Below are 25455 nucleotides of genomic sequence, written 5' to 3' on the forward strand. Positions count from 1 at the left end.
CCAGATTATGCTGCATTATTGGAAACTGTGGTCACAGTGTCCCACGGGCACGGGGAGGCAGATTGGAAGGGTCAGTGATCACCGCTGCTCTGCAAAGCAGCCAGTGATCACTGAATAGATGCCGTGCGCATGCACACGGCATCTTACAGCACAGGGAGGTGAGCAGGGGGCTGCCCAGCTGCTCAGGGAGCGATAAGCACGCACCCAAAATGATGAAAAAGGGGGTTGCGACACTAAGCCCCGTCCCTCCACCCGAGGCCATGCCCACTCCTTCTGGCGCGGCAAGTCCTGCGTCACCTGCACTAAGAGATGGGAGATATGCCTTAGTAATGTAAGTCCTGTGTAGGCTGCTGGAACTAAGTACATGGGAACAAATGTAAAAGTTATCGTCTCCCTCCCTGTTCAGACATTTTGATCTGTATCAGCAGCTAGTAAATTAATTGACTAACTCAGGTTAAAACTATTTTTTTATTTTTTATATATTTTTTCTCCACACGCAGGATTCACAGGATTCATACATAGGTATGTCAAACACACCTTCTTCACACATTATTAAGTGGTGACCTCTAAACAGAAGTGTGATCGCTATAAGTGCGCGCTGCGATTCTATGATGTCATATTTCATGTGCGACTGGTAGAGCTGTGTCCTCATACACTTATCCTTAGACTGGCACGACAGACGCTCTGCCACAGGAATAGATTCCCGCACTTTTGTACTTTTCCGACATTTGCATCTTAGTAGACCATTAGAAGAATAAGTATTTAGGAATAGTATTTTTCATTGCAAAAGAATTGGGGTGTCTTTGTACTATGGCATGGATGGAGATAAAGTAATAGCCAATCAGCTCCCGTCATTTTTCAGTCCCAGCCTGTAGTTTTACATTCTAATTTGCTAATAGTATGCAAATGGTTAGGATTAGCATTTTAGTTGTAAATTGGTATGAAGTAGCAGATTAAGATGCATGATCCTATAAAGTCACATGATGCACCAAATGGGTCTATTTAGGGATAGGTGTATGTGGGCAAACCTGAAATAAAATCCCAACACACCAGGGTCGGCTCAGTACAAACTTGTAAGCCTAATTATGCCTTATTGTATAGCAAACACATACATTATAGATCAAATATCCTTCTGCGTTTAAAATAATTCACATTAAGCGTGCATATATCAGGATGGGTGCCTCTTACCGGTAACATGTTGGTAGCGTGTCCGCCCCAGCATAGAATGCATAGCATGCCCCATTTCATGAAACAGATTCTCCACCATACCGGGTGTGAGCAGCGTTGGGGAGCTCTTGGTGGACTGTGGGAAATTCAGCATGAGAACCACCACGGGCAGCTGATATTGTCCGTCTTCCCTAAGCCGCCCTCCGCGAATTGTGAAGTGACAATCCTGTCACAGAACAAAATGATTAGGAATGACATTAAACAATTCAACAAAAAATGTATATCAAGCTTGTCCCTGACAAACAGCGGTCAGTGCAACCCCAGTCAGAACCCGCAGTGTAATACAGAAACACTGGGCCTACACAAACTATTTATCACATCCATGCATATACATGTCTGAAAGACGTTCACTCTGATCATATTCCATTGCATGTCCACCACATTTGAATATCCATCCTGCACTACTGGCATTATTTTAAGGAGGGGGGTGTCTGTGAGGTCATCACACATTAAAGGGGGATATCCAATTAGCACCGGTAATTTACTGGGGCTAATTGTGTCGCCGAGGGCTATCTAATTAGCCCCGATAAGCCGGCGCGTGCCGCGGCTTATCAGGGATTTTGTTTCACCTGCCTCCGGCAGGCGAGGCAGAATCCCCGGAAACAGCGGGCCGTTTCACCTGAAAACACACAGGTTTCACTGAACCTGTGTTTTCGGGAGTTTTTTTTTTTTTTTTCAGGCGATCCATCTGGATAGCCTGTATTAAATAAAAAAATAAAAATAAAAAAAATAAAAAATAAAATCGGTGAAACATTTGAAAAAAGTCAGAAAAACGGCCAATGTTTTAACGGGGATAATTGGACATCCCCCTAAGAATTTTTGAGCTAGAGAAAATCATTTCACTGTGGTGAAAATTTTATGTGGTGAGAATTTTAACTGTGCACACAGGATCCTATGAAGGGGATTAAAACTAAAAGCTTTAAATTTAGGCCAAATTAAATGCCAAGAGACAAGAAAGCAGTCAAAGGGCTGCATTCAAATGCAGTTCGCGCCGGCAGATGGTACTCAACGTAGCTAATCAATTGTAACTCCGTTAGGACACGATGGGCTGCCGATGCTGACATTTCAGCTCGCACCCCCCGGGACAGTGAAAAGTGACCTGTTTGGGCTCCCAAACGGCACTTTTCAGGATCGCGCCCATTCGTTTAGTCGGATTAAGCGGCTTTACGTGGCTAAACTCAACACTAAAGGGCGGATCAATTGAAAATCGCCCCCTGCGATCTCCCGTTACTTTTGACGGGAGATCGGGGCGCGATAACAATTGAATTCCCCCCAAAGTTTGACATTCTTTTCTCAGGGCGAGCAGCAGGATCACACGGCCAGAACCCCATATAGTTTGAATGTGTGGTCATCTCCTTAAAGGGTTTTGTATGTATGGCTGATAAAATTCCAAATGACTAGAGCCAGACATTAATCCAGCATAATGCTAGTATTGGAACTACTGTATATATAGGACACTGTGTAGGCAGCACTGAAAACAAAGTGCAGATAAAATATATTAAATTAGTCGATTTATAAAATTTTATATACATGACTGTTAATGTTACAAAAACATATTGCCCCACTTTAAGTTATATTATAGGTTAGTTGCCCTGTAAAAGTTGGATGAATAAATATGAATGATGCATTTATATTGCTACATGAACCATAAAGTCTTATTATACAATGAAAGCCATTTATTTACTGAAAAAATGGGCAAGTTGAATTTAAATGGAAAGTTTACCAAATCCATCAGTAGTGTTTACGTTACTTTTCTATAACGACCCAACAAATGCATGTAGAAAGAACGTGTAATGATTAGCATCAGAGGAAGCTGGCATACAGATCACAGACACCCCAGCAGCTAATGTGTAATGGAGATTGGAGGAATAGTCCTCTATCTCCAAAAATAAATAATTTTTACAATTAAAAAACATTGGTTTACATATAATGGCCCACCAAGCAACAAATACAATGTGTTTCAGTTTTGTGCTCGTCTCTATTGCTTTTATTTTCATCAGTATGACTTCCCTGGTCGCCTACCCTTAGAGACATAGAATTTGATGCCACGGAAAATGGCTCCTCTAATCTGCCCTAAGACCATGTTCACACACACATTAGGGATAATTTTGTTGGGAGCCAATTAACCTGCCAGTATATTTTTGTATTGTGGGAGAAAACGGGAGCACCCAGAGGAAACCCACACAAGCATGGGGAGAATATACAAACTCCACACAGTTAAAGACCTGGTGGGAATCTAACCCATGACCTCAGTGCTGTCAGGCAATAATGCTAACCATTACACCATCCATACTGCCCTACCTTTGAAAGAGCAAGTACAAATTAGGCATATGAGAAACGTCAAGTAGCAAGAGGAGATCAGTAAAAATTATTTCAATTGTTCTAGCAGGGAACCAGGATTAGATATATGCACAGATAAATATTTTAGCGCATTATAACACACCATCACAGAAACTGTTATTCCTGGAATTACCTGTGGAGGCTTTTCTGGCCGGTGAAAAAAGTCACAATAAATATATCCCAATAAGCCTTCGTCTTCATGGACAACTGCCTGGCAAAGAAAAAAGGATTTTAATTACCTACCGGTAAATTCTTTTGTCATAGTCCGTAGAGGATACTGGGGTTCCATTTAGTACCATGGGGTATAGACAGGTCCACTAGGAGCCATGGGCACGTTAAGAATTTGATAGTGTGGGCTGGCTCCTCCCTCTATGCCCCTCCTACCAGACTCAGTCTAGGAAACTGTGCCCGAGGAGATGGACATACTTTGAGAGAAGGATAGATAAAGATAGTGGTGAGATTCCGAACAAGCACAAACAAACCAGAGGAAAGCTATGCTAACCCAACTTTAAACAGGAACAGCAACAGCTGAACCAACTATACTTAACCAAGTAACAGTGCAGGAAAAACAAAGCACCAGGTGGGCGCACAGTATCCTCTACGGCAGGCTTTTTCAACCAGTGTGCCATGGCACACTAGTGTGCCGTGACCAGTTGCAAGGTGTGCCGCGGAGCCAGAGCAGCTTCCTGCATCTTCAGAGTGAACTGTTGGCCCGGGCTCTTCTTAGAGGATCATTCATGCTCCGGCTGTGACCTGTGCCTTGATGGCCCGGCGGTGTGATATCATAGGTCACAGCCGCCGCATCTCACCACCCAGCCAGCCCACCCGCCTGCATACACATCTTCCAGTTCCCACCTACATCCACAGCTTTCCTTGCCCACCCACATCCACACGTGCCCGATCGCCCGCTGCTCAGTATTCACAGCACTCCACTATGAACAATCCCCGCCACTGAGGAACAGGGAGGGGGACAGCTGACCGGTAGGGGCTAATATTTCTTATGTTATTTCTCCTGTGGGGAGCAGTAGGATTTATGGATTTATGGGGGGAACAATGTGAATAATTCATGTGGGGAGCAATAGGATTTATGTGGGGAGAAATATGATTTATTTATGTGTGAGCAACATTATTTACAGTATGTGAGGAGCAATGTGATTGATTTATGTGGGGAGCAATGTGATTGTTTTTTCTGTGTAGGCCAATGTATGTGTGGATTTTTTATTACTGTGAGGCCCAATGTGTGTTTTTTGGGAACTTTTCTGTGGGGGTCGGATGGTGTGCCTTGGCAGTTTTAAAATATTGTTTAGTGTGCCGTGAGTAAAAAAAGGTTGAAAATCACTGCTCTACGGACTACGAGAAATGGATTTACCGGTAGATAATAAAAATCCAATTTTCTCTTACGTCCTAGAGGATTCTGGGGTTCCATTTAGTACCATGGGGATGTACCAAAGCTCCCAAACCGGGTGGGCGAGTGCTGAGGTTCCTGCAGAACTGATTGACCAAACTGAAGGTTCTCAGAGGCCAAAGTATCGAAATTGTAGAACTTAGCAAACGTGTTCGAACCTGACCAAGTAGCTGTTCGGCAGAGCTGTAAAGCCGAGATACCCCAGGCAGACACCCAGGAAGAACCCACCGAACTAGTAGAGTGGGCCTGTACAGATTTTGGAACCGGCAATCCTGCCGTGGAATAAGCATGCTGGATAGTGAGCCTGATCCAGCGTGCAATTGTCTGCTTTGAAGCAGGACACCCAATTTTATTGGTATCTTTCAAAGCCCTTACAACATCCAAAGACTTTGAAGTAGTGGAAGTGTCGGTGATAACCAGAACCACAATAGGTTGGTTGATGTGAAACGTAGACACCACTTTCGGAAGAAATTGCTGACGAGTTTTGAGTTCAACTCTGTCCTCACGGAAAATTAAGTAGGGGCTCTTGTGAGACAAAGCCCCCAGCTCCAACACACGTCTTGCTGAAGCCAAGGCCAACAGTGTGACAGTCTTCCACGTAAGATATTTTATGTCCACCACCTGTAATGGTTCAAACCAGGCCGATTGGAGGAACTGCAGCACCAAATTGAGCTCCCAAGGTGCCGTAGGAGGCACAAAGGGAGGTTGGATGCGCAGAACACCTTTCAAAACAGTCTGGACCTCAGGATGAGAAGCCATTTGTTTCTGAAAGAAAATGGACAAGGCCGAAATCTGGACTTTTATGGAGCCCAGACGTAGGCCCACATCCACACCTGCCTGCAGAAAAAGCAAGAAACGGCCCAGGTGAAATTCCACCGCAGAATAAGTTCTGCTCTCACACCAAGAGACGTATTTCTTCAAAATACGGTGGTAATGTTTAGACGTTACCCCCTTCCTGGCTTGGATCATAGTCGGGATAACTATGTTAGGGACCCCTCTCTTCTGGCTAGAATCAGCCGTTCAACTTCCATGCCATCAAACGCAGCTGCGGTAAGTCCTGATAGACGAACGGGCCCCGTTGCAGAAGATCCTCGCAAAGAGGTAGAGGCCACGGATCTTCGAGGAGCATCACCAGAAGGGCCGCGTACCAGGCCCTTCTTGGCCAGTCCGAAGCAATGAGGATTGCTTGAACCATCTCTCTTTTTATTCTTTTGAGAATTCTTGGGATCAGAGGAAGTGGAGGAAACGCATACACCATCTAATATACCCATGGAGTTGTCAGAGCGTCTACCGCCACTACCTGTGGGTCTCTCGACCTGGAACAATACCGCTTGAGCTTCTTGAGACGAGAGGCCATCATGTCGATTTGTGGATATCCCCACCGACGTGTCAAACACCTGAACACTTCCGGGTGAAGGTCCCACTCCCCCGGGTGCAGATCGTGTCTGCTGAGGAAGTCTGCTTCCCAGTTGTCTACTAATGAAGACCGCCACAGCGTTTTTTTCTGCCCAGAGAATTCTTGACACCTCTGACATTGCTGCTCTGCTTTTCGTTCCGCCCTGTCGGTTTATGTAAGTCACTGCCATCACATTGTCCGACTGGACTTTAATATCCCGATTCTGAAGAAGATAAGAGGCCAGCAGAAAAGCATTGTATATGGCCCTGAGTTCCAGAATGTTGATTGGAAGGATGACTTCCTGACTTGACCATCTTCCTTTAAACTGCACCCCCAGGGTAACTGCTCCCCAACCTCGGAGGCTTACGTCCGTGGTTAACAGGATTCAGTCTTGAATTCCGAAACTCCGACCCTCGACGAGATGAGAGGTCTGTAGCCACCACAGAAGGGAGATCCTGGCTTTTGGAGACAGACGAATCCTCTGGTGCATGTGAAGATGCGATCCGGACAAATTTGTCCAATAGATCGAGCTGGAAGGGTCTTGCGTGAAACCTTCCGTATTGAAGCGCCTCGTAAGAGGCCACCATTTTTCCCAGAAGGCAAATGCATAGATGCACCGATATCCGGGTTGGCTTCAGGACATCCCGAACCATCAACTGGATTACCAATGCCTTTTCCAACGGTAGAAACACTTTCTGCAACTACGTGTCCAGTATCATTCCCAGGAATGGGAATGGCTCTAGGTGAGATTTCGGAAGGTTCAGAACCCACCCGTGATCCTGGAGAAGTTTGGTGGAGAGGCCAAATGCTGTCCAGCAACCTCTCCCTGGACGGCGCCTTTATCAGAAGATCGTCCAGGTACGGAATTATGTCCACTCCCTGCTTGCGGAGTATAAACATCTCTGCCATCACCTTTGTGAACACCCTCTGTGTCGTGAGTAACTAAATGGCAGGGCCTGGAACTGGTAGTGACAGTCCTGTAGTGCAAACCGTAGATAAGCCTGATGAGGCGGCCAAATCGGAATGTGAAGGTACGCATCTTTGAAATCCAGAGACACTAGGAATTCCCCTTCCTCCAGAACGGAGATCACCGCTCTCAGAGACTCCATCTTGATTTTGAACACTCTTAAGAACGGGTTCAAGGACTTGAGGTTCAGAATTGGTGGTACCAAACCGTCCGGTTTCGGTACTACAAACATGTTGGAATAGTACCCCTTGTTGTGTAGATTAGGTGGAACTGAAACAATGACTTGAGTCTGTACCAGTTTTTGGATGACCTGCTGCAAAGTTATACTTGCCTCTTGTGAAGATGGTAAGCCTGATTTGAAGAATCTGTGAGGTGGGAGCTCTTGGAACTCCAGTCTGTAGCCCTGGGAAATAAGATCTATTACCTAGGGATCCCAGCAAGGATTTTAGTCAAGCTCTCACCTGACAGTCCTCGCGGTCCACCGTCATGCTGAAGGCTTTGAGGAAGCAGATCCTGAGCACCTGCAGTTGCTGGTTTGCGTGGTTTACCTCTTGCGCCTCTGGATGCCGTAGAAGCACCTCTGGATTTCCCTTAAACTTGGCTTTTCCGAAAGGACTGTAAATTTTAAGCTGAATAAGCTTTACTGGCTGGGGAAGCTGCGGAAGGAAAATACGTAGACTTACCCACAGTAGCTTTGGAGATCCATTTGTCTAGTCCATCTCCAAACAAAGCCTCTCCTGTGAATGGTAGGCCTTCCACACCTTTGTTGGAGTCCGCATCAGCAGTCTACTGGCGTAGCCACAAGCCCCTGCGTGCTAGCACAGCCATAGAGGTGGTGCATGCATTAAGCAAACCAATCTCTTTTATGGCTCCACCATAAAGTTGCTGCAGGAGTAAAACAACATCCCCCCTAGACAAGGAATCTAATCCCTCAATTAGGTTACCTGACCATTTAGCAATGGCTTTTGTGATCCACGCACATGCAATAGTGGGTCTCTGCGCCACCCCAGCAGTTGTGTACAGCGATTTGAGTGTAGTCTCAATTTTACGATCAGCCGCATCTTATAGGAAGGCTGCACCAGGGATAGGCAATACAATTTTTCTTGACAGCCTAGAGACCGATACGTCCACTATCGGTGGATTTTCCCATTTTTTCCTATCCTCCAGAGGAAAAGGAAAAGATGAGAGCAACCTTTTAGGGATTTGAAATTTCTTATCAGGATTAACCCACGCTTCTTCAAACAGGGTATTCAATTCCTTTGAAGCAGGAAAAGTGACTGAGGACTTCTTTTTTACATTAAAATAAGATTCCTCACACTCCTTTGACACCTTATCAGGAATTTGCAGAACATCTCCAATAGCCTCTATAAGAGCTTCTATTCCCTGTGACAGAGTAGCATCCCTCCCCTCCAAATCCACCACACCCTCCTCCATGTCTGACCGTCAGCATCAGAGTCAGACTGCAGGATATGGGCCAGAGATCGTTTCTACGGACAAATAGGAGGGGATTGAGACGCTGGCTTGGGGACGGAGTCTATATTCATAAACTTATCCACAGTCTGTCTTAAGTATTGCACCTCTATCTCATTGAGGGATAGCTTTGTAGAATTATTTGAGATCATTCTCTTAATGGAATTAACTCACTCTGGTTCATCCCCGCTATTCTGGGAAGGTGCACTGCCCTGAGTACCCTGGTGAAGAGGAACACTCCGCTGTACAAGTAACACACTCTTGGTACCGCTGAGGTAATCTGGAGTCAATCCGGAGGAGCTGCGCGTCCCTGTCAGTTAGCGTCTGTGTCCACTGCAGAGGGAAAATGGGGCTGGGGAGCTGCTGGATCCTCTCATAGTGAAGCCCCGCCCATTCAATGGCGCGCAGTCTTCCCGCTTTTTTTTATACTGGCTGAGGTAATCTGATGTTTAAAATGGAGAGAAAACAGTTTTAAGCCTGGTTTTTGCCAGTGTGGGTACTGTGTACAGTGTACTGAGGCGCAGGTGTGTACTGTGTCTGGAAACGCATTCCGCCCCGGTTAGAAGCCGTGCGTCTCCGTACCCTCATACCGCCATAATGGCCGGCGACCCACTAGCCGGGACGCCAGCTTAGTACTCACTACTCTTCATTCTTCTGGCTCTGTTAGGGGTGGCGGCGTGCTGCGGGAATGTACGTTAGCCGTGGTGGGGCTTGCGAATAGTTCCCTCAGGAGCTCAGTGTCCTGTCAACGGGGAACGGGACCGTTAACCCTTCAAGAGGTTAGACCGTCCCCCCCAAGTCCCACGAAGCAGGCAGGCTGGTGCCAACCAGCCCTACCTGAAAATAACAAACATACAAAATAAATGCAGAAAACTCTTCAGGAGCTTCCATAAGCGTGACCGGCTCCTCTGGGTACATTTTCTAAACAGAGTCTGGTAGGAAGAGCATAGAGGGAGGAGCCAGCCCATACTATCACATTCTTAAAGTGCCCATGGCTCCTAGCGGACCAGTCTATACCCACATGGTACTAAATGGAACCCCAGTATCCTCTAGGATGTAAGAGAAAAAACAGATCTCTCATTTTTGCAAAGAAGCAAATGTGTGTAAATATAAAATGGGTTACATCTAATCTAACGCTGTCACCAGGGTTAAATATGGCAGATATTCCTTACATGTAGAGAGTTCAACAGATGGGGAAACCACATGCTTACCTGACCTAGGCCAAGGAACCAATATCCATAGGAATACAGCCTATTACATAACTAATAACAGCATATTACATAACTAACATCACAGATACATGGGGTCCATTGCCAGTCATACGTCAGTAATCTCACAAGTTTCTACAGAACCTATTGGTTTAACCCACAAAATGGCTGCCTCCGCTGTGTGAAACAGTTGGCACACTGTTGTATCTATATCATGAGAACTCGCATACAGGCAAAACTAATTTCTGGAGCTGTAGAAGCAGCAGGTACTTCAACATACCCGCATTTTAGGGGACAAAATACTTCAGCCCATATGCACTTGACACAACGTGCAACATATATTGTACATATACTAAGGCTAATAGCATTCTTACCACTGGTCTCTGCCCTGTGCTCCTGTCAGACTTAACTTGCAGATAGGACTCCATTCCATCCTATGTATTCCCCCCACCATCACCTATTATTCTCTATTCGGGGTAAATGTATTAAGAATCATATTGGTCTGAATCCAAAAATAGTATTCAATACCCCATCAAACCAACTCACAAGTACTTTTAATAGTAAAGTACACAACACTGACATTTACAAAGAACCAAGTTTATAAACACGGAGCAAATTCGAACCAAAATATACTTTTCAACTAGACGACCTAGTGGGTAGTGTGTCTGCAACAGTAAAAGTAAAGAAAGAGTTAAAAAACCAGAAGAAAACATTTGTGTGGGGCCTCCCTCCATAAGCATAACTAGCGCCAGGCCCTGGTCCAAAAGGGATCCGGTCTGAAGATCGACAGTGTCTAGGTCGACAATGTTTAGGTCGACCACTATAGGTCGACAGTCACTAGGTCGAAATGTTTTCAAGGTCGACAGGTCGACAGGTCAAAAGGTCGACATGAGTTTAAAAAAAAATTGTTTATCTTTTTCATACTTAATGATCCACGTGGACTACGATTGGAACGGTAACCTGTGCTGAGGGCAGCGGAGCGAGGCAGGTTGCCCGAAGCATGGCGACACTGTGCACTAATTGGGCTTCCCAGTCACTATACGGAGAAAACGACACCAAAAAAACAAGAAAAAATAAGAATTTACTTACCGATAATTCTATTTCTCGTAGTCCGTAGTGGATGCTGGGAACTCCGTAAGGACCATGGGGAATAGCGGCTCCGCAGGAGACTGGGCACAAAAGTAAAGCTTTAGGACTACCTGTTGTGCACTGGCTCCTCCCCCTATGACCCTCCTCCAAGCCTCAGTTAGGATACTGTGCCCGGACGAGCGTACACAATAAGGAAGGATTTTGAATCCCGTGTAAGACTCATACCAGCCACACCAATCACACCGTACAACCTGTGATCTGAACCCAGTTAACAGCATGATAACAGAGGAGCCTCTGAAAAGATGGCTCACAACAATAATAACCCGATTTTTGTAACAATAACTATGTACAAGTATTGCAGACAATCCGCACTTGGGATGGGCGCCCAGCATCCACTACGGACTACGAGAAATAGAATTATCGGTAAGTAAATTCTTATTTTCTCTGACATCCTAGTGGATGCTGGGAACTCCGTAAGGACCATGGGGATTATACCAAAGCTCCCAAACGGGCGGGAGAGTGAGGATGACTCTGCAGCACCGAATGAGAGAACTCCAGGTCCTCCTCAGCCAGGGTATCAAATTTGTAGAATTTAGCAAACGTGTTTGCCCCTGACCAAGTAGCTGCTCGGCAAAGTTGTAACGCCGAGACCCCTCGGGCAGCCGCCCAAGATGAGCCCACCTTCCTTGTGGAATGGGCTTTTACAGATTTTGGCTGTGGCAGGCCTGCCACAGAATGTGCAAGCTGAATTGTACTACAAATCCAACGAGCAATAGTCTGCTTAGAAGCAGGAGCACCCAGCTTGTTGGGTGCATACAGGATAAACAGCGAGTCAGATTTTCTGACTCCAGCCGTCCTGGAAACATATATTTTCAAGGCCCTGACTACGTCCAACAACTTGGAGTCCTCCAAGTCACTAGTAGCCGCAGGTACCACAATAGGCTGGTTCAGATGAAACACTGAAACCACCTTAGGGAGAAAATGAGGACGAGTCCTCAATTCCGCCCTGTCTGAATGGAAGATCAGATAAGGGCTTTTACAGGATAAAGCCGCCAATTCTGACACGCGCCTGGTCGAGGCCAGGGCCAACAACATGACCACTTTCCATGTGAGATATTTTAACTCCACAGATTCAAGTGGTTCAAACCAATGTGACTTTAGCAACCCCAAAACTACATTGAGATCCCAAGGTGCCACTGGAGGCACAAAAGGAGGCTGTATATGCAGTACCCCTTTTACAAACGTCTGAACTTCAGGAACTGAAGCTAGTTCTTTCTGGAAGAAAATTGACAGGGCCGAAATTTGAACCTTAATGGACCCCAATTTTAGGCCCATAGACACTCCTGTTTACAGGAAATGCAGAAATTGACCTAGTTGAAAATTCCTCCATCGGGGCCTTACTGGCCTCGCACCCCGAAACATATTTTCGCCAAATGCGGTGATAATGCTTTGCGGTGACATCCTTCCTGGCTTGATCAGGGTAGGGATGACTTCATCCGGAATGCCTTTTTCCTTCAGGATCCGGCGTTCAACCGCCCTGCCGTCAAACGCAGCCGCGGTAAGTCTTGGAATAGACAGGATCCTTGCTGGAGCAGGTCCCTTCTTAGAGGTAGAGGCCACGGGTCCTCCGTGGGTATCTCCTGAAGTTCCGGGTACCAAGTCCTTCTTGGCCGATCCGGAGCCACGAGTATAGTTCTTACTCCCCTCCGTCTTATAATTCTCAGTACTTTTGGTATGAGAGGAAGAGGAGGGAACACATACACTGACTGGTACACCCACGATGTTACCAGAGCGTCCACAGCTATTGCCTGAGGGTCCCTTGACCTGGCGCAATACCTGTCCAATTTTTTGTTTAGGCGGGACGCCATCATGTCCACCTTTGGTTTTTCCCAATGGTTTACAATCATGTGGAAGACTTCTGGGTGAAGTCCCCACTCTCCAGGGTGGAGGTCGTGCCTGCTGAGGAAGTCTGCTTCCCAGTTGTCCACTCCCGGAATGAACACTGCTGACAGTGCTATCACATGATTTTCCGCCCAGCGAAAAATCCTTGCAGCTTCTGCCATTGCCCTCATGCTTCTTGTGCCGCCCTGTCTGTTTACGTGGGCGACTGCCGTGATGTTGTCAGACTGGATCAGCACCGGCTGACCTTGAAGCAGAGGTCTTGCTTGGCTTAGGGCATTGTAAATGGCCCTTAGCTCCAAAAAATTTATGTGAAGTGATGTCTCCAGGCTTGACCACAAGCCCTGGAAATTTCTTCCCTGTGTGACTGCTCTCCAGCCTCGCAGGCTGGCATCCGTGGTCACCAGGACCCAGTCCTGAATGCCGAATCTGCGGCCCTCTAGAAGATGAGCACTCTGCAACCACCACAGGAGAGACACCCTTGTCTTTGGTGACAGGGTTATCCGCTGATGCATCTGAAGATGCGATCCGGACCATTTGTCCAGCAGGTCCCACTGGAAAGTTCTTGCGTGGAATCTGCCGAATGGAATTGCTTCGTAGGAAGCCACCATTTTTCCCAGGACCCTTGTGCACTGATGCACTGACACTTGGCCTGGTTTTAGGAGGTTTCTGACTAGTTCGGATAACTCCCTGGCTTTCTCTTCCGGGAGAAAACACCTTTTTCTGGACTGTGTCCAGGATCATCCCTAGGAATAGAAGGCGTGTCGTCAGGATCAGCTGCGATTTTGGAATATTGAGAATCCAATCGTGCTACCGCAGCACTATCTGAGATAGTGCTACCCCGACTTCCAACTGTTCCCTGGATCTTGCCCTTATCAGGAGATCGTCCAAGTAAGGGATAACTAAAAACTCCCTTCTTTCGAAGGAGTATCATCATTTCGGCCATTACCTTGGTAAAGACCCGTGGTGCCGTGGACAATCCAAACGGCAGCGTTTGAAACTGATAGTGACAGTTCTGTACCACAAACCTGAGGTACCCTTGGAGAAGGGTAAATTGGGACATGTAGGTAAGCATCTTTGATGTCCAGAGAGACCATATAGTCCCCTTCTTCCAGGTTTGCAATCACTGCTCTGAGTGACTCCATCTTGAATTTGAACCTTTGTATGTAAGTGTTCAAGGATTTTAGATTTAAAATTGGTCTCACCGAGCCGTCCGGCTTCGGTACCACAAATAGTGTGGAATAGTACCCCTTTCCCTGTTGCAGGAGGGGTACCTTGATTATCACCTGCTGGGAATACAGCCTGTGAATGGCTTGCAATACTGTCTCCCTGTCTGAGGGAGACGTCGGTAAAGCAGACTTTATGAAGCGGCGAGGGGAAGACGTCTCGAATTTCTTGAGACGGGCCCCCACCGTGCCTGAGACCGCTTGTAAAGCCCCAGCGTCATGCTGAGGACTTTGCGGAGGCGGGAGAGGGCTTTTTTGGGAATTAGCTGTTTGCTGCAGCCTTTTTCCTTTCCCTCTGCCACGGGGCAGAAATAAGGCGCCTTTTGCCCGCTTTATGGGGCCGAAAGGACTGCGCCTGATAATACGGCATCTTCTTAGGTTGAGAAGCTACCTGGGGTAAAAATGTGGATTTTCCAGCCGTTGCCGTGGCCACCAGGTCTGTTAGAACTACCCCAAATAACTCCTCCCTTTTATAAGGCGATACTTCCATATGCCTTTTGGAATCAGCATCACCTGACCACTGTCTTGTCCATAACCTTCTTCTGGCAGAAATGGACAGCGCACTTACTCTTGATGCCAGTCGGCAAATATCCCTCTGTGCATCACGCATATATAGAAATGCATCTTTTAAATGCTCTATAGTTAGTAATATACTGTCCCTATCTAGGGTATCAATATTGTCAGTCAGGGAATACGACCAAGCCACCCCAGCACTGCACATCCAGGCTGAGGCGATTGCTGGTCGCAGTATCACACCCGTGTGAGTGTATATACATTTTAGGATATTTTACTGCTTTCTGTCAGTAGGTTCCTTAAGGGCGGCCGTATCCGGTGACGGTAGTGCCACCTGTTTAGACAAGCGTGTGAGCGCTTTATTCACCCTAAGGGGTGTTTCCCAACGTGCCCTATCCTCTGGCGGGAAGGGGTATGATGCCAATAACTTTTTAGGAATTATCAGTTTTTTATCGGGGGAAACCCACGCATCATCACACACTTCATTTAATTCCTCAGATGCAGGAAAAACTACAGGCTGTTTTTTCTCACCCAACATAATACCCTTTTTAGTGGTACTGGTACTATCAGAAATGTGTAAAAACATTTTCCATAGCCTCAATCATGTAACGTGTGGCCCTACTGGAAGTCACATTTGTCTCTTAATCGTCGACACTGGAGTCAGTATCCGTGTCGGCGTCTGTATCTGCCATCTGCGGTAACGGGCGTTTTAGAGCCCCAGATGGCTTTTGAGACACCTGGACAGGCACAGACCGAGTCGCCGGCTGTCTCATGTCATCAATCTTTTGTAAAGAGCTGACACTGTCACATAATTTCTTCCATAAGCTCATCCACTCAGGTGTCGACTCCCTAGGGGGTGACATCTCTGTTACAGGCAATTGCTCCGCCTCCACCTCATTTTCCTCCTCATACATGTCGACACAACGTACCGACACACAGCACACACACAGGGAATGCTCTGATAGAGGACAGGACCCCACTAGCCCTTTGGGGAGACAGAGGGAGAGTATGCCAGCACACACCAGAGCGCTATATATATATATATATATATATATATATATATATATACACAGGGATAACCTTATATAAGTGTTTTTCCCCTTATAGCTGCTGTATTGTTATACTGCGCCTAATTAGTGCCCCCCTCTCTTTTTTAACCCCTTTCTGTAGTGTAGTAACTGCAGGGGAGAGCCAGGGAGCTTCCCTCCAACGGAGCAGTGAGAGAAAATGGCGCCCGTGTGCTGAGGAGATAGGCTCCGCCCCTTTCTTGGCGGCCTTTTCTCCTGCTTTTTAGGTGAGTTCTGGCAGGGGTTAAAATACACCCATATAGCCCTGGGGGTTATATGTGGTGTATTTATGCCAGCCAAGGTGTTTTACATTGCTGCTCAGGGCGCCCCGCCCTAGCGCCCTGCACCCTCAGTGACCGGAGTGTGAAGTGTGCCTGAGTAACAATGGCGCACAGCTGCAGTGCTGTGCGCTACCTTGTTGAAGACTGATGTCTTCTGCCGCCGATTTTTCCGGACCTTTTCTTGCTTCTGGCTCTGTAAGGGGGCCGGCGGCGCGGCTCCGGGACCGAGCTCCGAGGCTGGGCCTGTGTTCGGTCCCTCTGGAGCTAATGGTGTCCAGTAGCCTAAGAAGCCCAATCCACTCTGCACGCAGGTGAGTTCGCTTCTTCTCCCCTTAGTCCCTCGATGCAGTGAGCCTGTTGCCAGCAGGTCTCACTGAAAATAAAAAACCTAAAACTAAACTTTTCACTAAGAAGCTCAGGAGAGCCCCTAGTGTGCACCCTTCTCGGCCGGGCACAAAAATCTAACTGAGGCTTGGAGGAGGGTCATAGGGGGAGGAGCCAGTGTACACCAGGTAGTCCTAAAGCTTTACTTTTGTGCCCAGTCTCCTGCGGAGCCGCTATTCCCCATGGTCCTTACGGAGTTCCCAGCATCCACTAGGACGTCGGAGAAACTCATATCGACCTTTTGACCTGTTTACCTATAATATGTCAACCTAGAAACCCTGTCGACCTAGTGACTGTCGACCTAAACATTGTTGACCTAGACACTGTCGATCTAATGAGCCACACCCGTCCAAAAAATAGGATTTTAATACCTACCAGTAAATCCTTTTCTCCTAGACCGTAGAGGATGCTGGGGACTCCAAAAGGACCATGGGGTATAGACGGGATCCGCAGGAGCTTGGGCACACTAACTGGGTGTGAACTGGCTCCTCCCTCTATGCCCCTCCCCCAGACCTCAGTTATAGGAACTGTGCCCAGGAGAGACGGACATTTCGAGGAAAGGATTTTTGTTAAACTAAGGGCGAGAAACATACCAGCCCACACCACAAACATACCGTACAACCGGAGTAGCAGGAAACCAGATAACAGTATGAACTAACAGCAGCAACAAGCTGAATATAACTGATACACAACCCACGTGTAACCAAAAATAACCAGTATCAATACAACTGCAAGGAACAGTCCGCACTGGGATGGGCGCCCAGCATCCTCTACAGACTAGGAGAAAAGGATTTACCGGTAGGTATTAAAATCCTATTTTCTCTTACGTCCTAGAGGATGCTGGGGACTCCAAAAGGACCATGGGGTCTATACCAAAGCTCCAGAGCGGGCGGGAGTGCGCGGACGACTCTGCAGCACCGATTGAGCAAACATGAGGTCCTCATCAGTAGAACTTAGCAAAAGTGTTTGAACCCGACCACGTAGCTGCTCGGCAAAGTTGAAGTGCCGAGACCCCTCGGGCAGCCGCCCAAGATGAGCCCACCTTCCTGGTAGAATGGGCCTTTACTGACTTCGGCAACGGTAGCCCAGCCGAAGAATGAGCCTGCTGAATCGTATTACAAATCCAGCGTGCAATAGTCTGCTTAGAAGCAGGATTTCCAATCTTGTTGGAAGCATACAGGACAAACAGAGCCTCTGTCTTCCTAGTAAGAGCCGTTCTGGCGACATAAATTCTCAAAACTCTTACAACATCAAGAGATTTTGGGACCGCCACAGCATCCGTAGCCACAGGTACCACAATAGGTTGGTTTATGTGAAACGAAGAAACCACCCTCGGCAGAAATTGTTGACGAGTCCTTAATTCCGCTCTATCCGAATGAAAGATCAAATATGGGCTCTTGTGAGACAAAGCCGCCAACTCGGACACTCGTCTGGCAGATGCCAGAGCCAAAAGCATGACCACTTTCCAAGTGAGAACTTTAACTCAACCTTACGCAAAGGCTCAAACCAGTGAGACATAAGAAACTGCAACACCACTTCAAGATCCCACGGCGCCGTGGGTGGCACAAATGGAGGATGGATATGCAGCACTCCCTTCACGAAAGTCTGAACCTCAGGAAGGACGGCCAATTCCTTTTGAAAGAAAATAGATAAAGCCGAAATCTGCACTTTGATGGAACCCAATTTCAGGCCTGCATCTACGCCTGCCTGCAAAAAATGGAGGAAACGACCCAAGTGAAACTCCTCCGCAGGAGCTGCTTTGGTCTCACACCACGACACATACTTTCTCCAAATACGGTGATAATGTTTTGCCGTAACCTCCTTCCTAGCTTTAAGGAGAGTGGGGATGACCTCCCCGGGAATACCTTTCCTATCTAAGATTTGGCGCTCAACTTTCACGCCATCAAACGCAGCCGCGGTAAGTTCGGAAACACGCATGGTCCCTGCATTAACAGGTCCTCTCTTAGAGGAAGCGGCCAGGGATCTTCCACTAGCAATTCCTGAAGTTGCAGATACCAAGCCCTCCTTGGCCAATCTGGAACGACGAGTATCGCCTGAACCCCTGTTCGTCGTACGAGCCTCAGTACCTTCGGAATGAGGGGAAGCGGAGGGAACACATACACCGACTGAAACACCCACGGAGTCACCAGGGCGTCCACTGCACTGGCCTGGGGGTCCCTTGACCTCGAACAATACCTTGGAAGCTTCTTGTTGAGGCGAGACGCCATCATGTCTATCAGAGGAATTCTCCAACGCCTTGTCACTTCTGCAAATACCTCTTGATAAAGAGGCCACTCTCCCGGATGGAGGTCGTGTCTGCTGAGGAAGTCTGCTTACCAGTTGTCCACTCCCGGGAGGAAGACTGCTGACAGAGCGCTCACATGCTGTTCCACCCAGCGAAGGATTCTTGTGACCTCCGCCATTGCCGCCCCGCTCCTTGTTCCGCCTTGGCGGTTTACGTACGCCACCGCTGTTATGTTGTCCAACTGGATCAGGACAGGGAGACCCCCGAAGAAGGTTCTTCGCTTGCAGGAGGCCATTGTAAATGGCTCTTAACTCGAGAACATTTATGTGGAGACAAGATTCCTGGCTTGACCACTTTCCCTGGAAACTTCCTCCTTGCGTGACTGCGCCCCAGCCTCGGAGACTTGCATCTGTGGTCAGCAGGACCCAATCCTGGATTCCGAATCGGCGCCCCTCTAGGTGGTGAGAACCTTGCAGCCACCACAGGAGAGAAATCCTGGCCCTGGAAGATGGACTTATTTTCCGGTGCATGTGCAGGTGAGACCCGGACCATTTGTTCAGCAGAACCCACTGAAAGACCCGGGCATGAAACCTGCCAAACGGAATGGCTTCGTAAGCCGCAACCATCTTCCCTAGCACCCGAGTGCATTGATGAATCGACACACTTGTCGGCCTCAGAAGCTCCCTGACCATGGTCTGGATTTCCAGAGCTTTGTCCTCCGGAAGAAACACTCTGTAGCTCCGTGTCTAGGATCATGCCCAGGAAGGGCAGCCGAGTGGACGGGATCAACTGAAACTTTGGCAAATTTAGAATGCAACCGTGATGTCGCAGAACCAACGGGGAGAGATCCACGTTTCTTAACAACTGTTCCTTGGACCTCACCTTTATCAGGAGATCGTCCAAGTACGGGATAATTGTGACCCCTTGCTTGCGAAGGAGAACCATCATTTCCGCCATTACCTTGGTGAAAACCCTCAGGGCCGTGGAAAGCCCAAACGGCAACGCCTGAAATTGGTAATGACAATCCTGTACCGCAAACCTCAAGGCGGCCTGATGAGGAGGGTATATCGGGACGTGCAAGTAAGCATCCTTTATGTCGACTGACGCCATAAGATCCCCCCTTCGAGCCTGGAGATCACCGCTCGAAGAGACTACATCTTGAACTTGAAAATTTTCAAGTATGGATTGAGGGATTTCAGGTTCAGAATCGGTCTGACCGAGCCGTCCGGCTTCGGCACGACAAAGAGGCTCGAATAGAACCCTTCCCCCCGTTGGGACGGGGGAACCGGCACAACGACCCTCTGTTGACACAACTTTTGTATCGCAGCATTTACCACTTCTCTTTCGGGAAGAGAAACTGGCAAGGCCGACCTCTACCCTTTGAAGCGAGGAAGGACGAGCCCTTTCCTTTTTTGTATTTATTAGGCCGAAAGGACTGCATCTGATGATGGGGTGCCTTTTTCTGTTGTGTGGGAACATAAGGAAGAAAAGATGACTTACCCGCAGTAGCGGTAGACACCAGGTCAGCGAGGCCGTCACCAAACAAGACACTACCTTTAAAAGGGAGAGCTTCCATATTCTTCTTGGAGTCGGCATCAGCATTCCATTGATGAATCCACAGCGCCCTCCTGGCCGAGACCGCCATGGCATTGGCTCTTGATCCCAAGAGGCCAACATCCCTCGCCGTATCCTTTAGGTAATCTGCAGCGTCCTTGATATAACCAAGAGTCAAAAATAAGAATTTACTCACCGGTAATTCTATTTTTCGTAGTCCATAGTGGATGCTGGGAACTCCGTAAGGATCATGGGGAACAGACGGGCTCCGCAGGAGACTGGGCACTCTAAAAGAAAGATTAGGTACTATCTGGTGTGCACTGGCTCCTCCCTCTATGCCCCTCCTCCAGACCTCAGTTAAGGAAACTGTGCCCGGAAGAGCTGACACAACAAGGAAAGGATTTGGAATCCAGGGTAAGACTCATACCAGCCACACCAATCACACTGTACAACTTGTGATAACCATACCCAGTTAACAGTATGAACAACAACTGAGCCTCAGTAACAGATGGCTCATAACAATAACCCTTTAGTTAAGCAATAACTATATACATGTATTGCAGAGAGTCCGCACTTGGGACGGGCGCCCAGCATCCACTACGGACTACGAGAAATAGAATTACCGGTGAGTAAATTCTTATTTTCTCCGACGTCCTAGTGGATGCTGGGAACTCCGTAAGGACCATGGGGATTATACCAAAGCTCCCAAACGGGCGGGAGAGTGCGGATGACTCTGCAGCACCGAATGAGCAAAGGCAAGGTCCTCCTCAGCCAGGGTATCAAACTTGTAGAACTTAGCAAATGTGTTTGAACCCGACCAAGTAGCAGCTCGGCAAAGCTGTAAAGCAGAGACCCCTCGGGCAGCCGCCCAAGAAGAGCCCACCTTCCTTGTGGAATGGGCTTTTACTGATTTAGGATGCGGTAACCCTGCCGCAGAATGAGCTTGCTGAACCGTGTTACAGATCCAGCGCGCAATAGTTTGCTTTGAAGCCGGACCACCCAGTTTGTTGGGTGCATGCAGGATAAACAGCGAGTCAGTTTTCCTGACTCCAGCCGTCCTGGCTACATAGATTTTCAAAGCCCTGACTACATCAAGTAACCTGGAGTCCTCCAAGTCCCGAGTAGCCGCAGGCACCACAATAGGCTGGTTCAAATGAAACGCCGATACCACTTTAGGGAGAAATTGGGGACGAGTCCTCAACTCTGCCCTGTCCATATGAAAGATCAGATATGGGCTTTTACATGACAAAGCCGCCAATTCTGACACCCGCCTAGCTGAAGCTAAGGCCAACAGCATGACCACCTACCATGTGAGATACTTTAGCTCCACGGTCTTAAGTGGCTCAAACCAGTGTGATTTCAGGAAATCCAACACAACGTTAAGATCCCAAGGTGCCACTGGAGGCACAAAAGGGGGCTGAATACGCAGCACTCCCTTAACAAACGTCTGAACTTCAGGCAGTGAAGCCAGTTCTTTTTGAAAGAAAATAGATAGGGCCGAAATCTGGACCTTTATGGACCCCAATTTTAGGCCCATAGTCACCCCCTGACTGTAGGAAGTGCAGAAATCGACCCAGCTGGAATTCCTCTGTTGGGGCCTTCCTGGCCTCACACCAAGCAACATATTTCCGCCATATGCGGTGATAATGCTTTGCCGTCACATCCTTCCTAGCTTTTATCAGCGTAGGAATCACTTCATCCAGAAAGCCCTTTTCCGTTAGGATCCAGCGTTCAACCGCCATGCCGTCAAACGCAGCCGCGGTAAGTCTTGGAACAGACAGGGCCCCTGCTGTAACAGGTCCTGTCTGAGAGGCAGAGGCCATGGGTCCTCTGAGATCATTTCTTGAAGTTCTGGGTACCAAGTTCTTCTTGGCCAATCCGGAACGATGAGTATAGTTCTTACTCCTCTCTTTCTTACTATCCTCAGTACCTTGGGTATGAGAGGAAGAGGAGGGAACACATAAACCGACTGGTACACCCACGGTGTCACTAGTGCGTCCACAGCTATCGCCTGAGGGTCCCGTGACGTGGCGCAATATTTTTTTAGCTTTTTGTTGAGGCGGGACGCCATCATGTCCACCTGTGGCAGTTCCCAACGATCTACAATCTGTGTGAAGACTTCTTGATGAAGTCCCCACTCTCCCGGGTGGAGGTCGTGCCTGCTGAGGAAGTCTGCTTCCCAGTTGTCCACTCCCGGAATGAACACTGCTGACAGTGCTAGCACGTGATTCTCCGCCCAACGAAGAATCCTTGTGGCTTCTGCCATTGCCATCCTGCTTTTTGTGCCGCCCTGGCGGTTTACATGGGCGACCGCCGTGATGTTGTCTTACTGAATCAGTACTGATCGGTTTTGAAGCAGGGGCTCTGCTTGAATCAGGGCGTTGTAGATGGCCCTTAGTTCCAGTATATTTATGTGTAGAGAAGTCTCCAGACTTGACCACTGTCCTTGGAAGTTTCTTCCCTGAGTGACTGCCCCCCATCCTCGGAGGCTTGCATCCGTGGTCACCAGGACCCAGTCCTGTATGCCGAACCTGCGTCCCTCGAGAAGATGAGCACTCTGCAGCCACCACAGCAGAGACACCCTGGCCCTTGGGGACAGGGTGATCAACCGATGCATCTGAAGATGCGATCCGGACCATTTGTCCAACAGATCCCACTGAAAGATCCTTGCATGGAACCTGCCGAAGGGAATTGCTTCGTAAGAAGCCACCATCTTTCCCAGGACTCGCGTGCAGTGATGCACCGACACCTGTTTTGGTTTCAGGAGGTCCCTGACCAGAGATGACAATTCCTGGGCCTTCTCCTCCGGGAGAAACACCTTCTTCTGTTCTGTGTCCAGAATCATTCCCAGGAAAAGCAGACGCGTCGTAGGAATCAGCTGCGACTTTGGGATATTCAGAATCCAGCCGTGCTGTTGCAACACTTCCTGAGAGAGTGCTACGCTGACTAACAACTGCTCTTTGGACCTCGCCTTTATGAGGAGATCGTCCAAGTACGGGATAATTATAACTCCCTTTCTTCGAAGGAGTATCATCATTTCGGCCATTACCTTGGTAAATATTCTCGGAGCCGTGGAGAGACCAAACGGCAACGTCTGGAATTGGTAATGACAGTTCTGTACCACAAACCTGAGGTACTCCTGGTGAGGTGGGTAAATGGGGACATGCAAGTAAGCATCCTTTATGTCCAGCGACACCATAAAATCCCTCTCTTCCAGGCTTGCAATAACCGCCCTGAGCGATTCCATTTTGAATTTGAACTTCTTTATATAAGTGTTCAAGGATTTTAAATTTAGAATGGGTCTCACCGAACCGTCCGGTTTCGGTACCACAAACATTGTGGAATAGTAACCCCTTCCCTGTTGAAGGAGGGGGACCTTGATTATCACCTGCTGGAGGTACAGCTTGTGAATTGCCGCCAGTACTATCTCCCTTTCCCTGGGAGGAGCTGGCAAGGCTGATTTGAGGTAACGGCGAGGGGGAGTCGCCTCGAACTCCAGCTTGTATCCCTGAGATACAATTTGTACAGCCCAGAGATCCACTTGTGAGCGAACCCACTGGTCGCTGAAGTTTCGGAGACGCGCCCCCACCGCACCTGGCTCCGCCAGTGGAGCCCCAACGTCATGCGGTGGACTTAGTGGAAGCAGGGGAGGATTTTTGTTCCTGGGAACTGGCTGCCTGGTGCAGCTTCTTTCCTCTACCCCTGCCTCTGGCCAGAAAGGATGCGCCTCTGACCCGCTTGCCTTTCTGAGGCCGAAAGGACTGCATTTGATAATACGGTGCTTTCTTAGGCTGTGAGGGAACCTGAGGTAAAAAAGTCGACTTCCCAGCTGTTGCTGTGGATACGAGGTCCGAGAGACCGTCCCCAAACAATTCCTCACCCTTATAAGGCAAAACCTCCATGTGTTTTTTAGAATCAGCATCACCTGTCCACTGCAGAGTCCATAATACTCTCCTGGCAGAAACGGACATTGCATTAACTCTAGATGCCAGCAGGCAAATGTCCCTCTGGGCATCCCGCATATATAAGACGACGTCTTTTATATGTTCAATGGTTAGCAAAATAGTATCCCTGTCGAGGGAATCAATGTTGTCTGACAGGGTATCAGTCCATGGTGCTGCAGCACTACACATCCAGGCTGAAGCAATAGCAGGTCTCAGTAGAGTACCAGAGTGTGTATACACAGACTTCAGGATAGCTTCCTGCTTTCTATCCGCAGGCTCCTTTAGGGCGGCCGTATACTGAGACGGCAGTGCCACCCTTTTAGATAAGCGTGTGAGCGCCTTGTCCACCCTAGGGGATGTTTCCCAACGTAACCTATCCGTTGGCGGGAAAGGGTACGCCATCAGTAACCTCTTAGAAATCACTAGTTTCTTATCAGGGGAACTCCACGCTTCTTCACACAAATCATTTAATTCATCAGATAGGGAAAAAGTCACTGGCTGCTTTTTCTCCCCAAACATAATACCCCTCTTGGTGGTCAGAAATGTGCAATACATCTTTCATTGCAGTAATCATGCATCGGATGGCCTTTGTAGACTGTACATTTGTCTCATCCTCATCTACACTGGAGTCAGACTCCGTGTCGACATCTGTGTCTACCATCTGAGCCAGAGGGCGTTTATGAGCCCCTGACGGCCTCTGAGTCGCCTGGGCAGGCGCGGGCTGAGACCCCGGCTGTCCCAAGGCTGCTGCGTCATCGAACCTTTTATGTAAGGAGTTGACACTGTCGGTTAAGACCTTCCACATATCCATCCAATCTGGTGTCGGCCCCGTCGGGGGCGACACCACACTAATCTGCCCCTGCTCCGCCTCCACGTAACCCTCCTCATCAAACATGTCGACACAGCCGTACCGACACACCGCACACACACAGGGAATGCTCTGTTTGAGGACAGGACCCCATAAAGTCCTTTGGGGAGACAGAGAGAGAGTATGCCAGCACACACCACAGCGCTATATAACACAGGGATGTACACTATAATAAGTGATTTTTCCCAATAGCTGCTTACTTATCTTATTTGCGCCTAAATTTAAGTGCCCCCCCTCTCTTTTTTTACCCTTCTTGTATCCAGATACTGCAGGGGAGAGCCTGGGGAGCTGCTTCCAGCGGAACTGTGAAGGGAAAATGGCGCTGGTGTGCTGAGGAAGAAGACACCGCCCCCTCAGCGGCGGGTTTCTGTC

At 48.3% G+C, this 25455-nt stretch overlaps 1 protein-coding gene across 1 annotated transcript in view; it reads right to left on the reverse strand.

Annotated features, from left to right (window-relative positions):
* Nucleotides 1-25455, reverse strand: part of MIPEP (mitochondrial intermediate peptidase) — a 294841-nt gene that overhangs the window by 114491 nt on the left and 154895 nt on the right. The window contains exons 12-13 of the mRNA XM_063951677.1: nt 3701-3778; nt 1189-1393 (exon numbers count right to left, since the gene is read on the reverse strand). Coding sequence (XP_063807747.1) covers nt 1189-1393; nt 3701-3778 — 283 coding nt within the window. The remainder of the gene's footprint in view (nt 1-1188; nt 1394-3700; nt 3779-25455) is intronic.

Source organism: Pseudophryne corroboree, chromosome 2, assembly GCF_028390025.1.
Source record: "Pseudophryne corroboree isolate aPseCor3 chromosome 2, aPseCor3.hap2, whole genome shotgun sequence".
Taxonomy (NCBI): Eukaryota; Metazoa; Chordata; class Amphibia; order Anura; family Myobatrachidae; genus Pseudophryne; species Pseudophryne corroboree.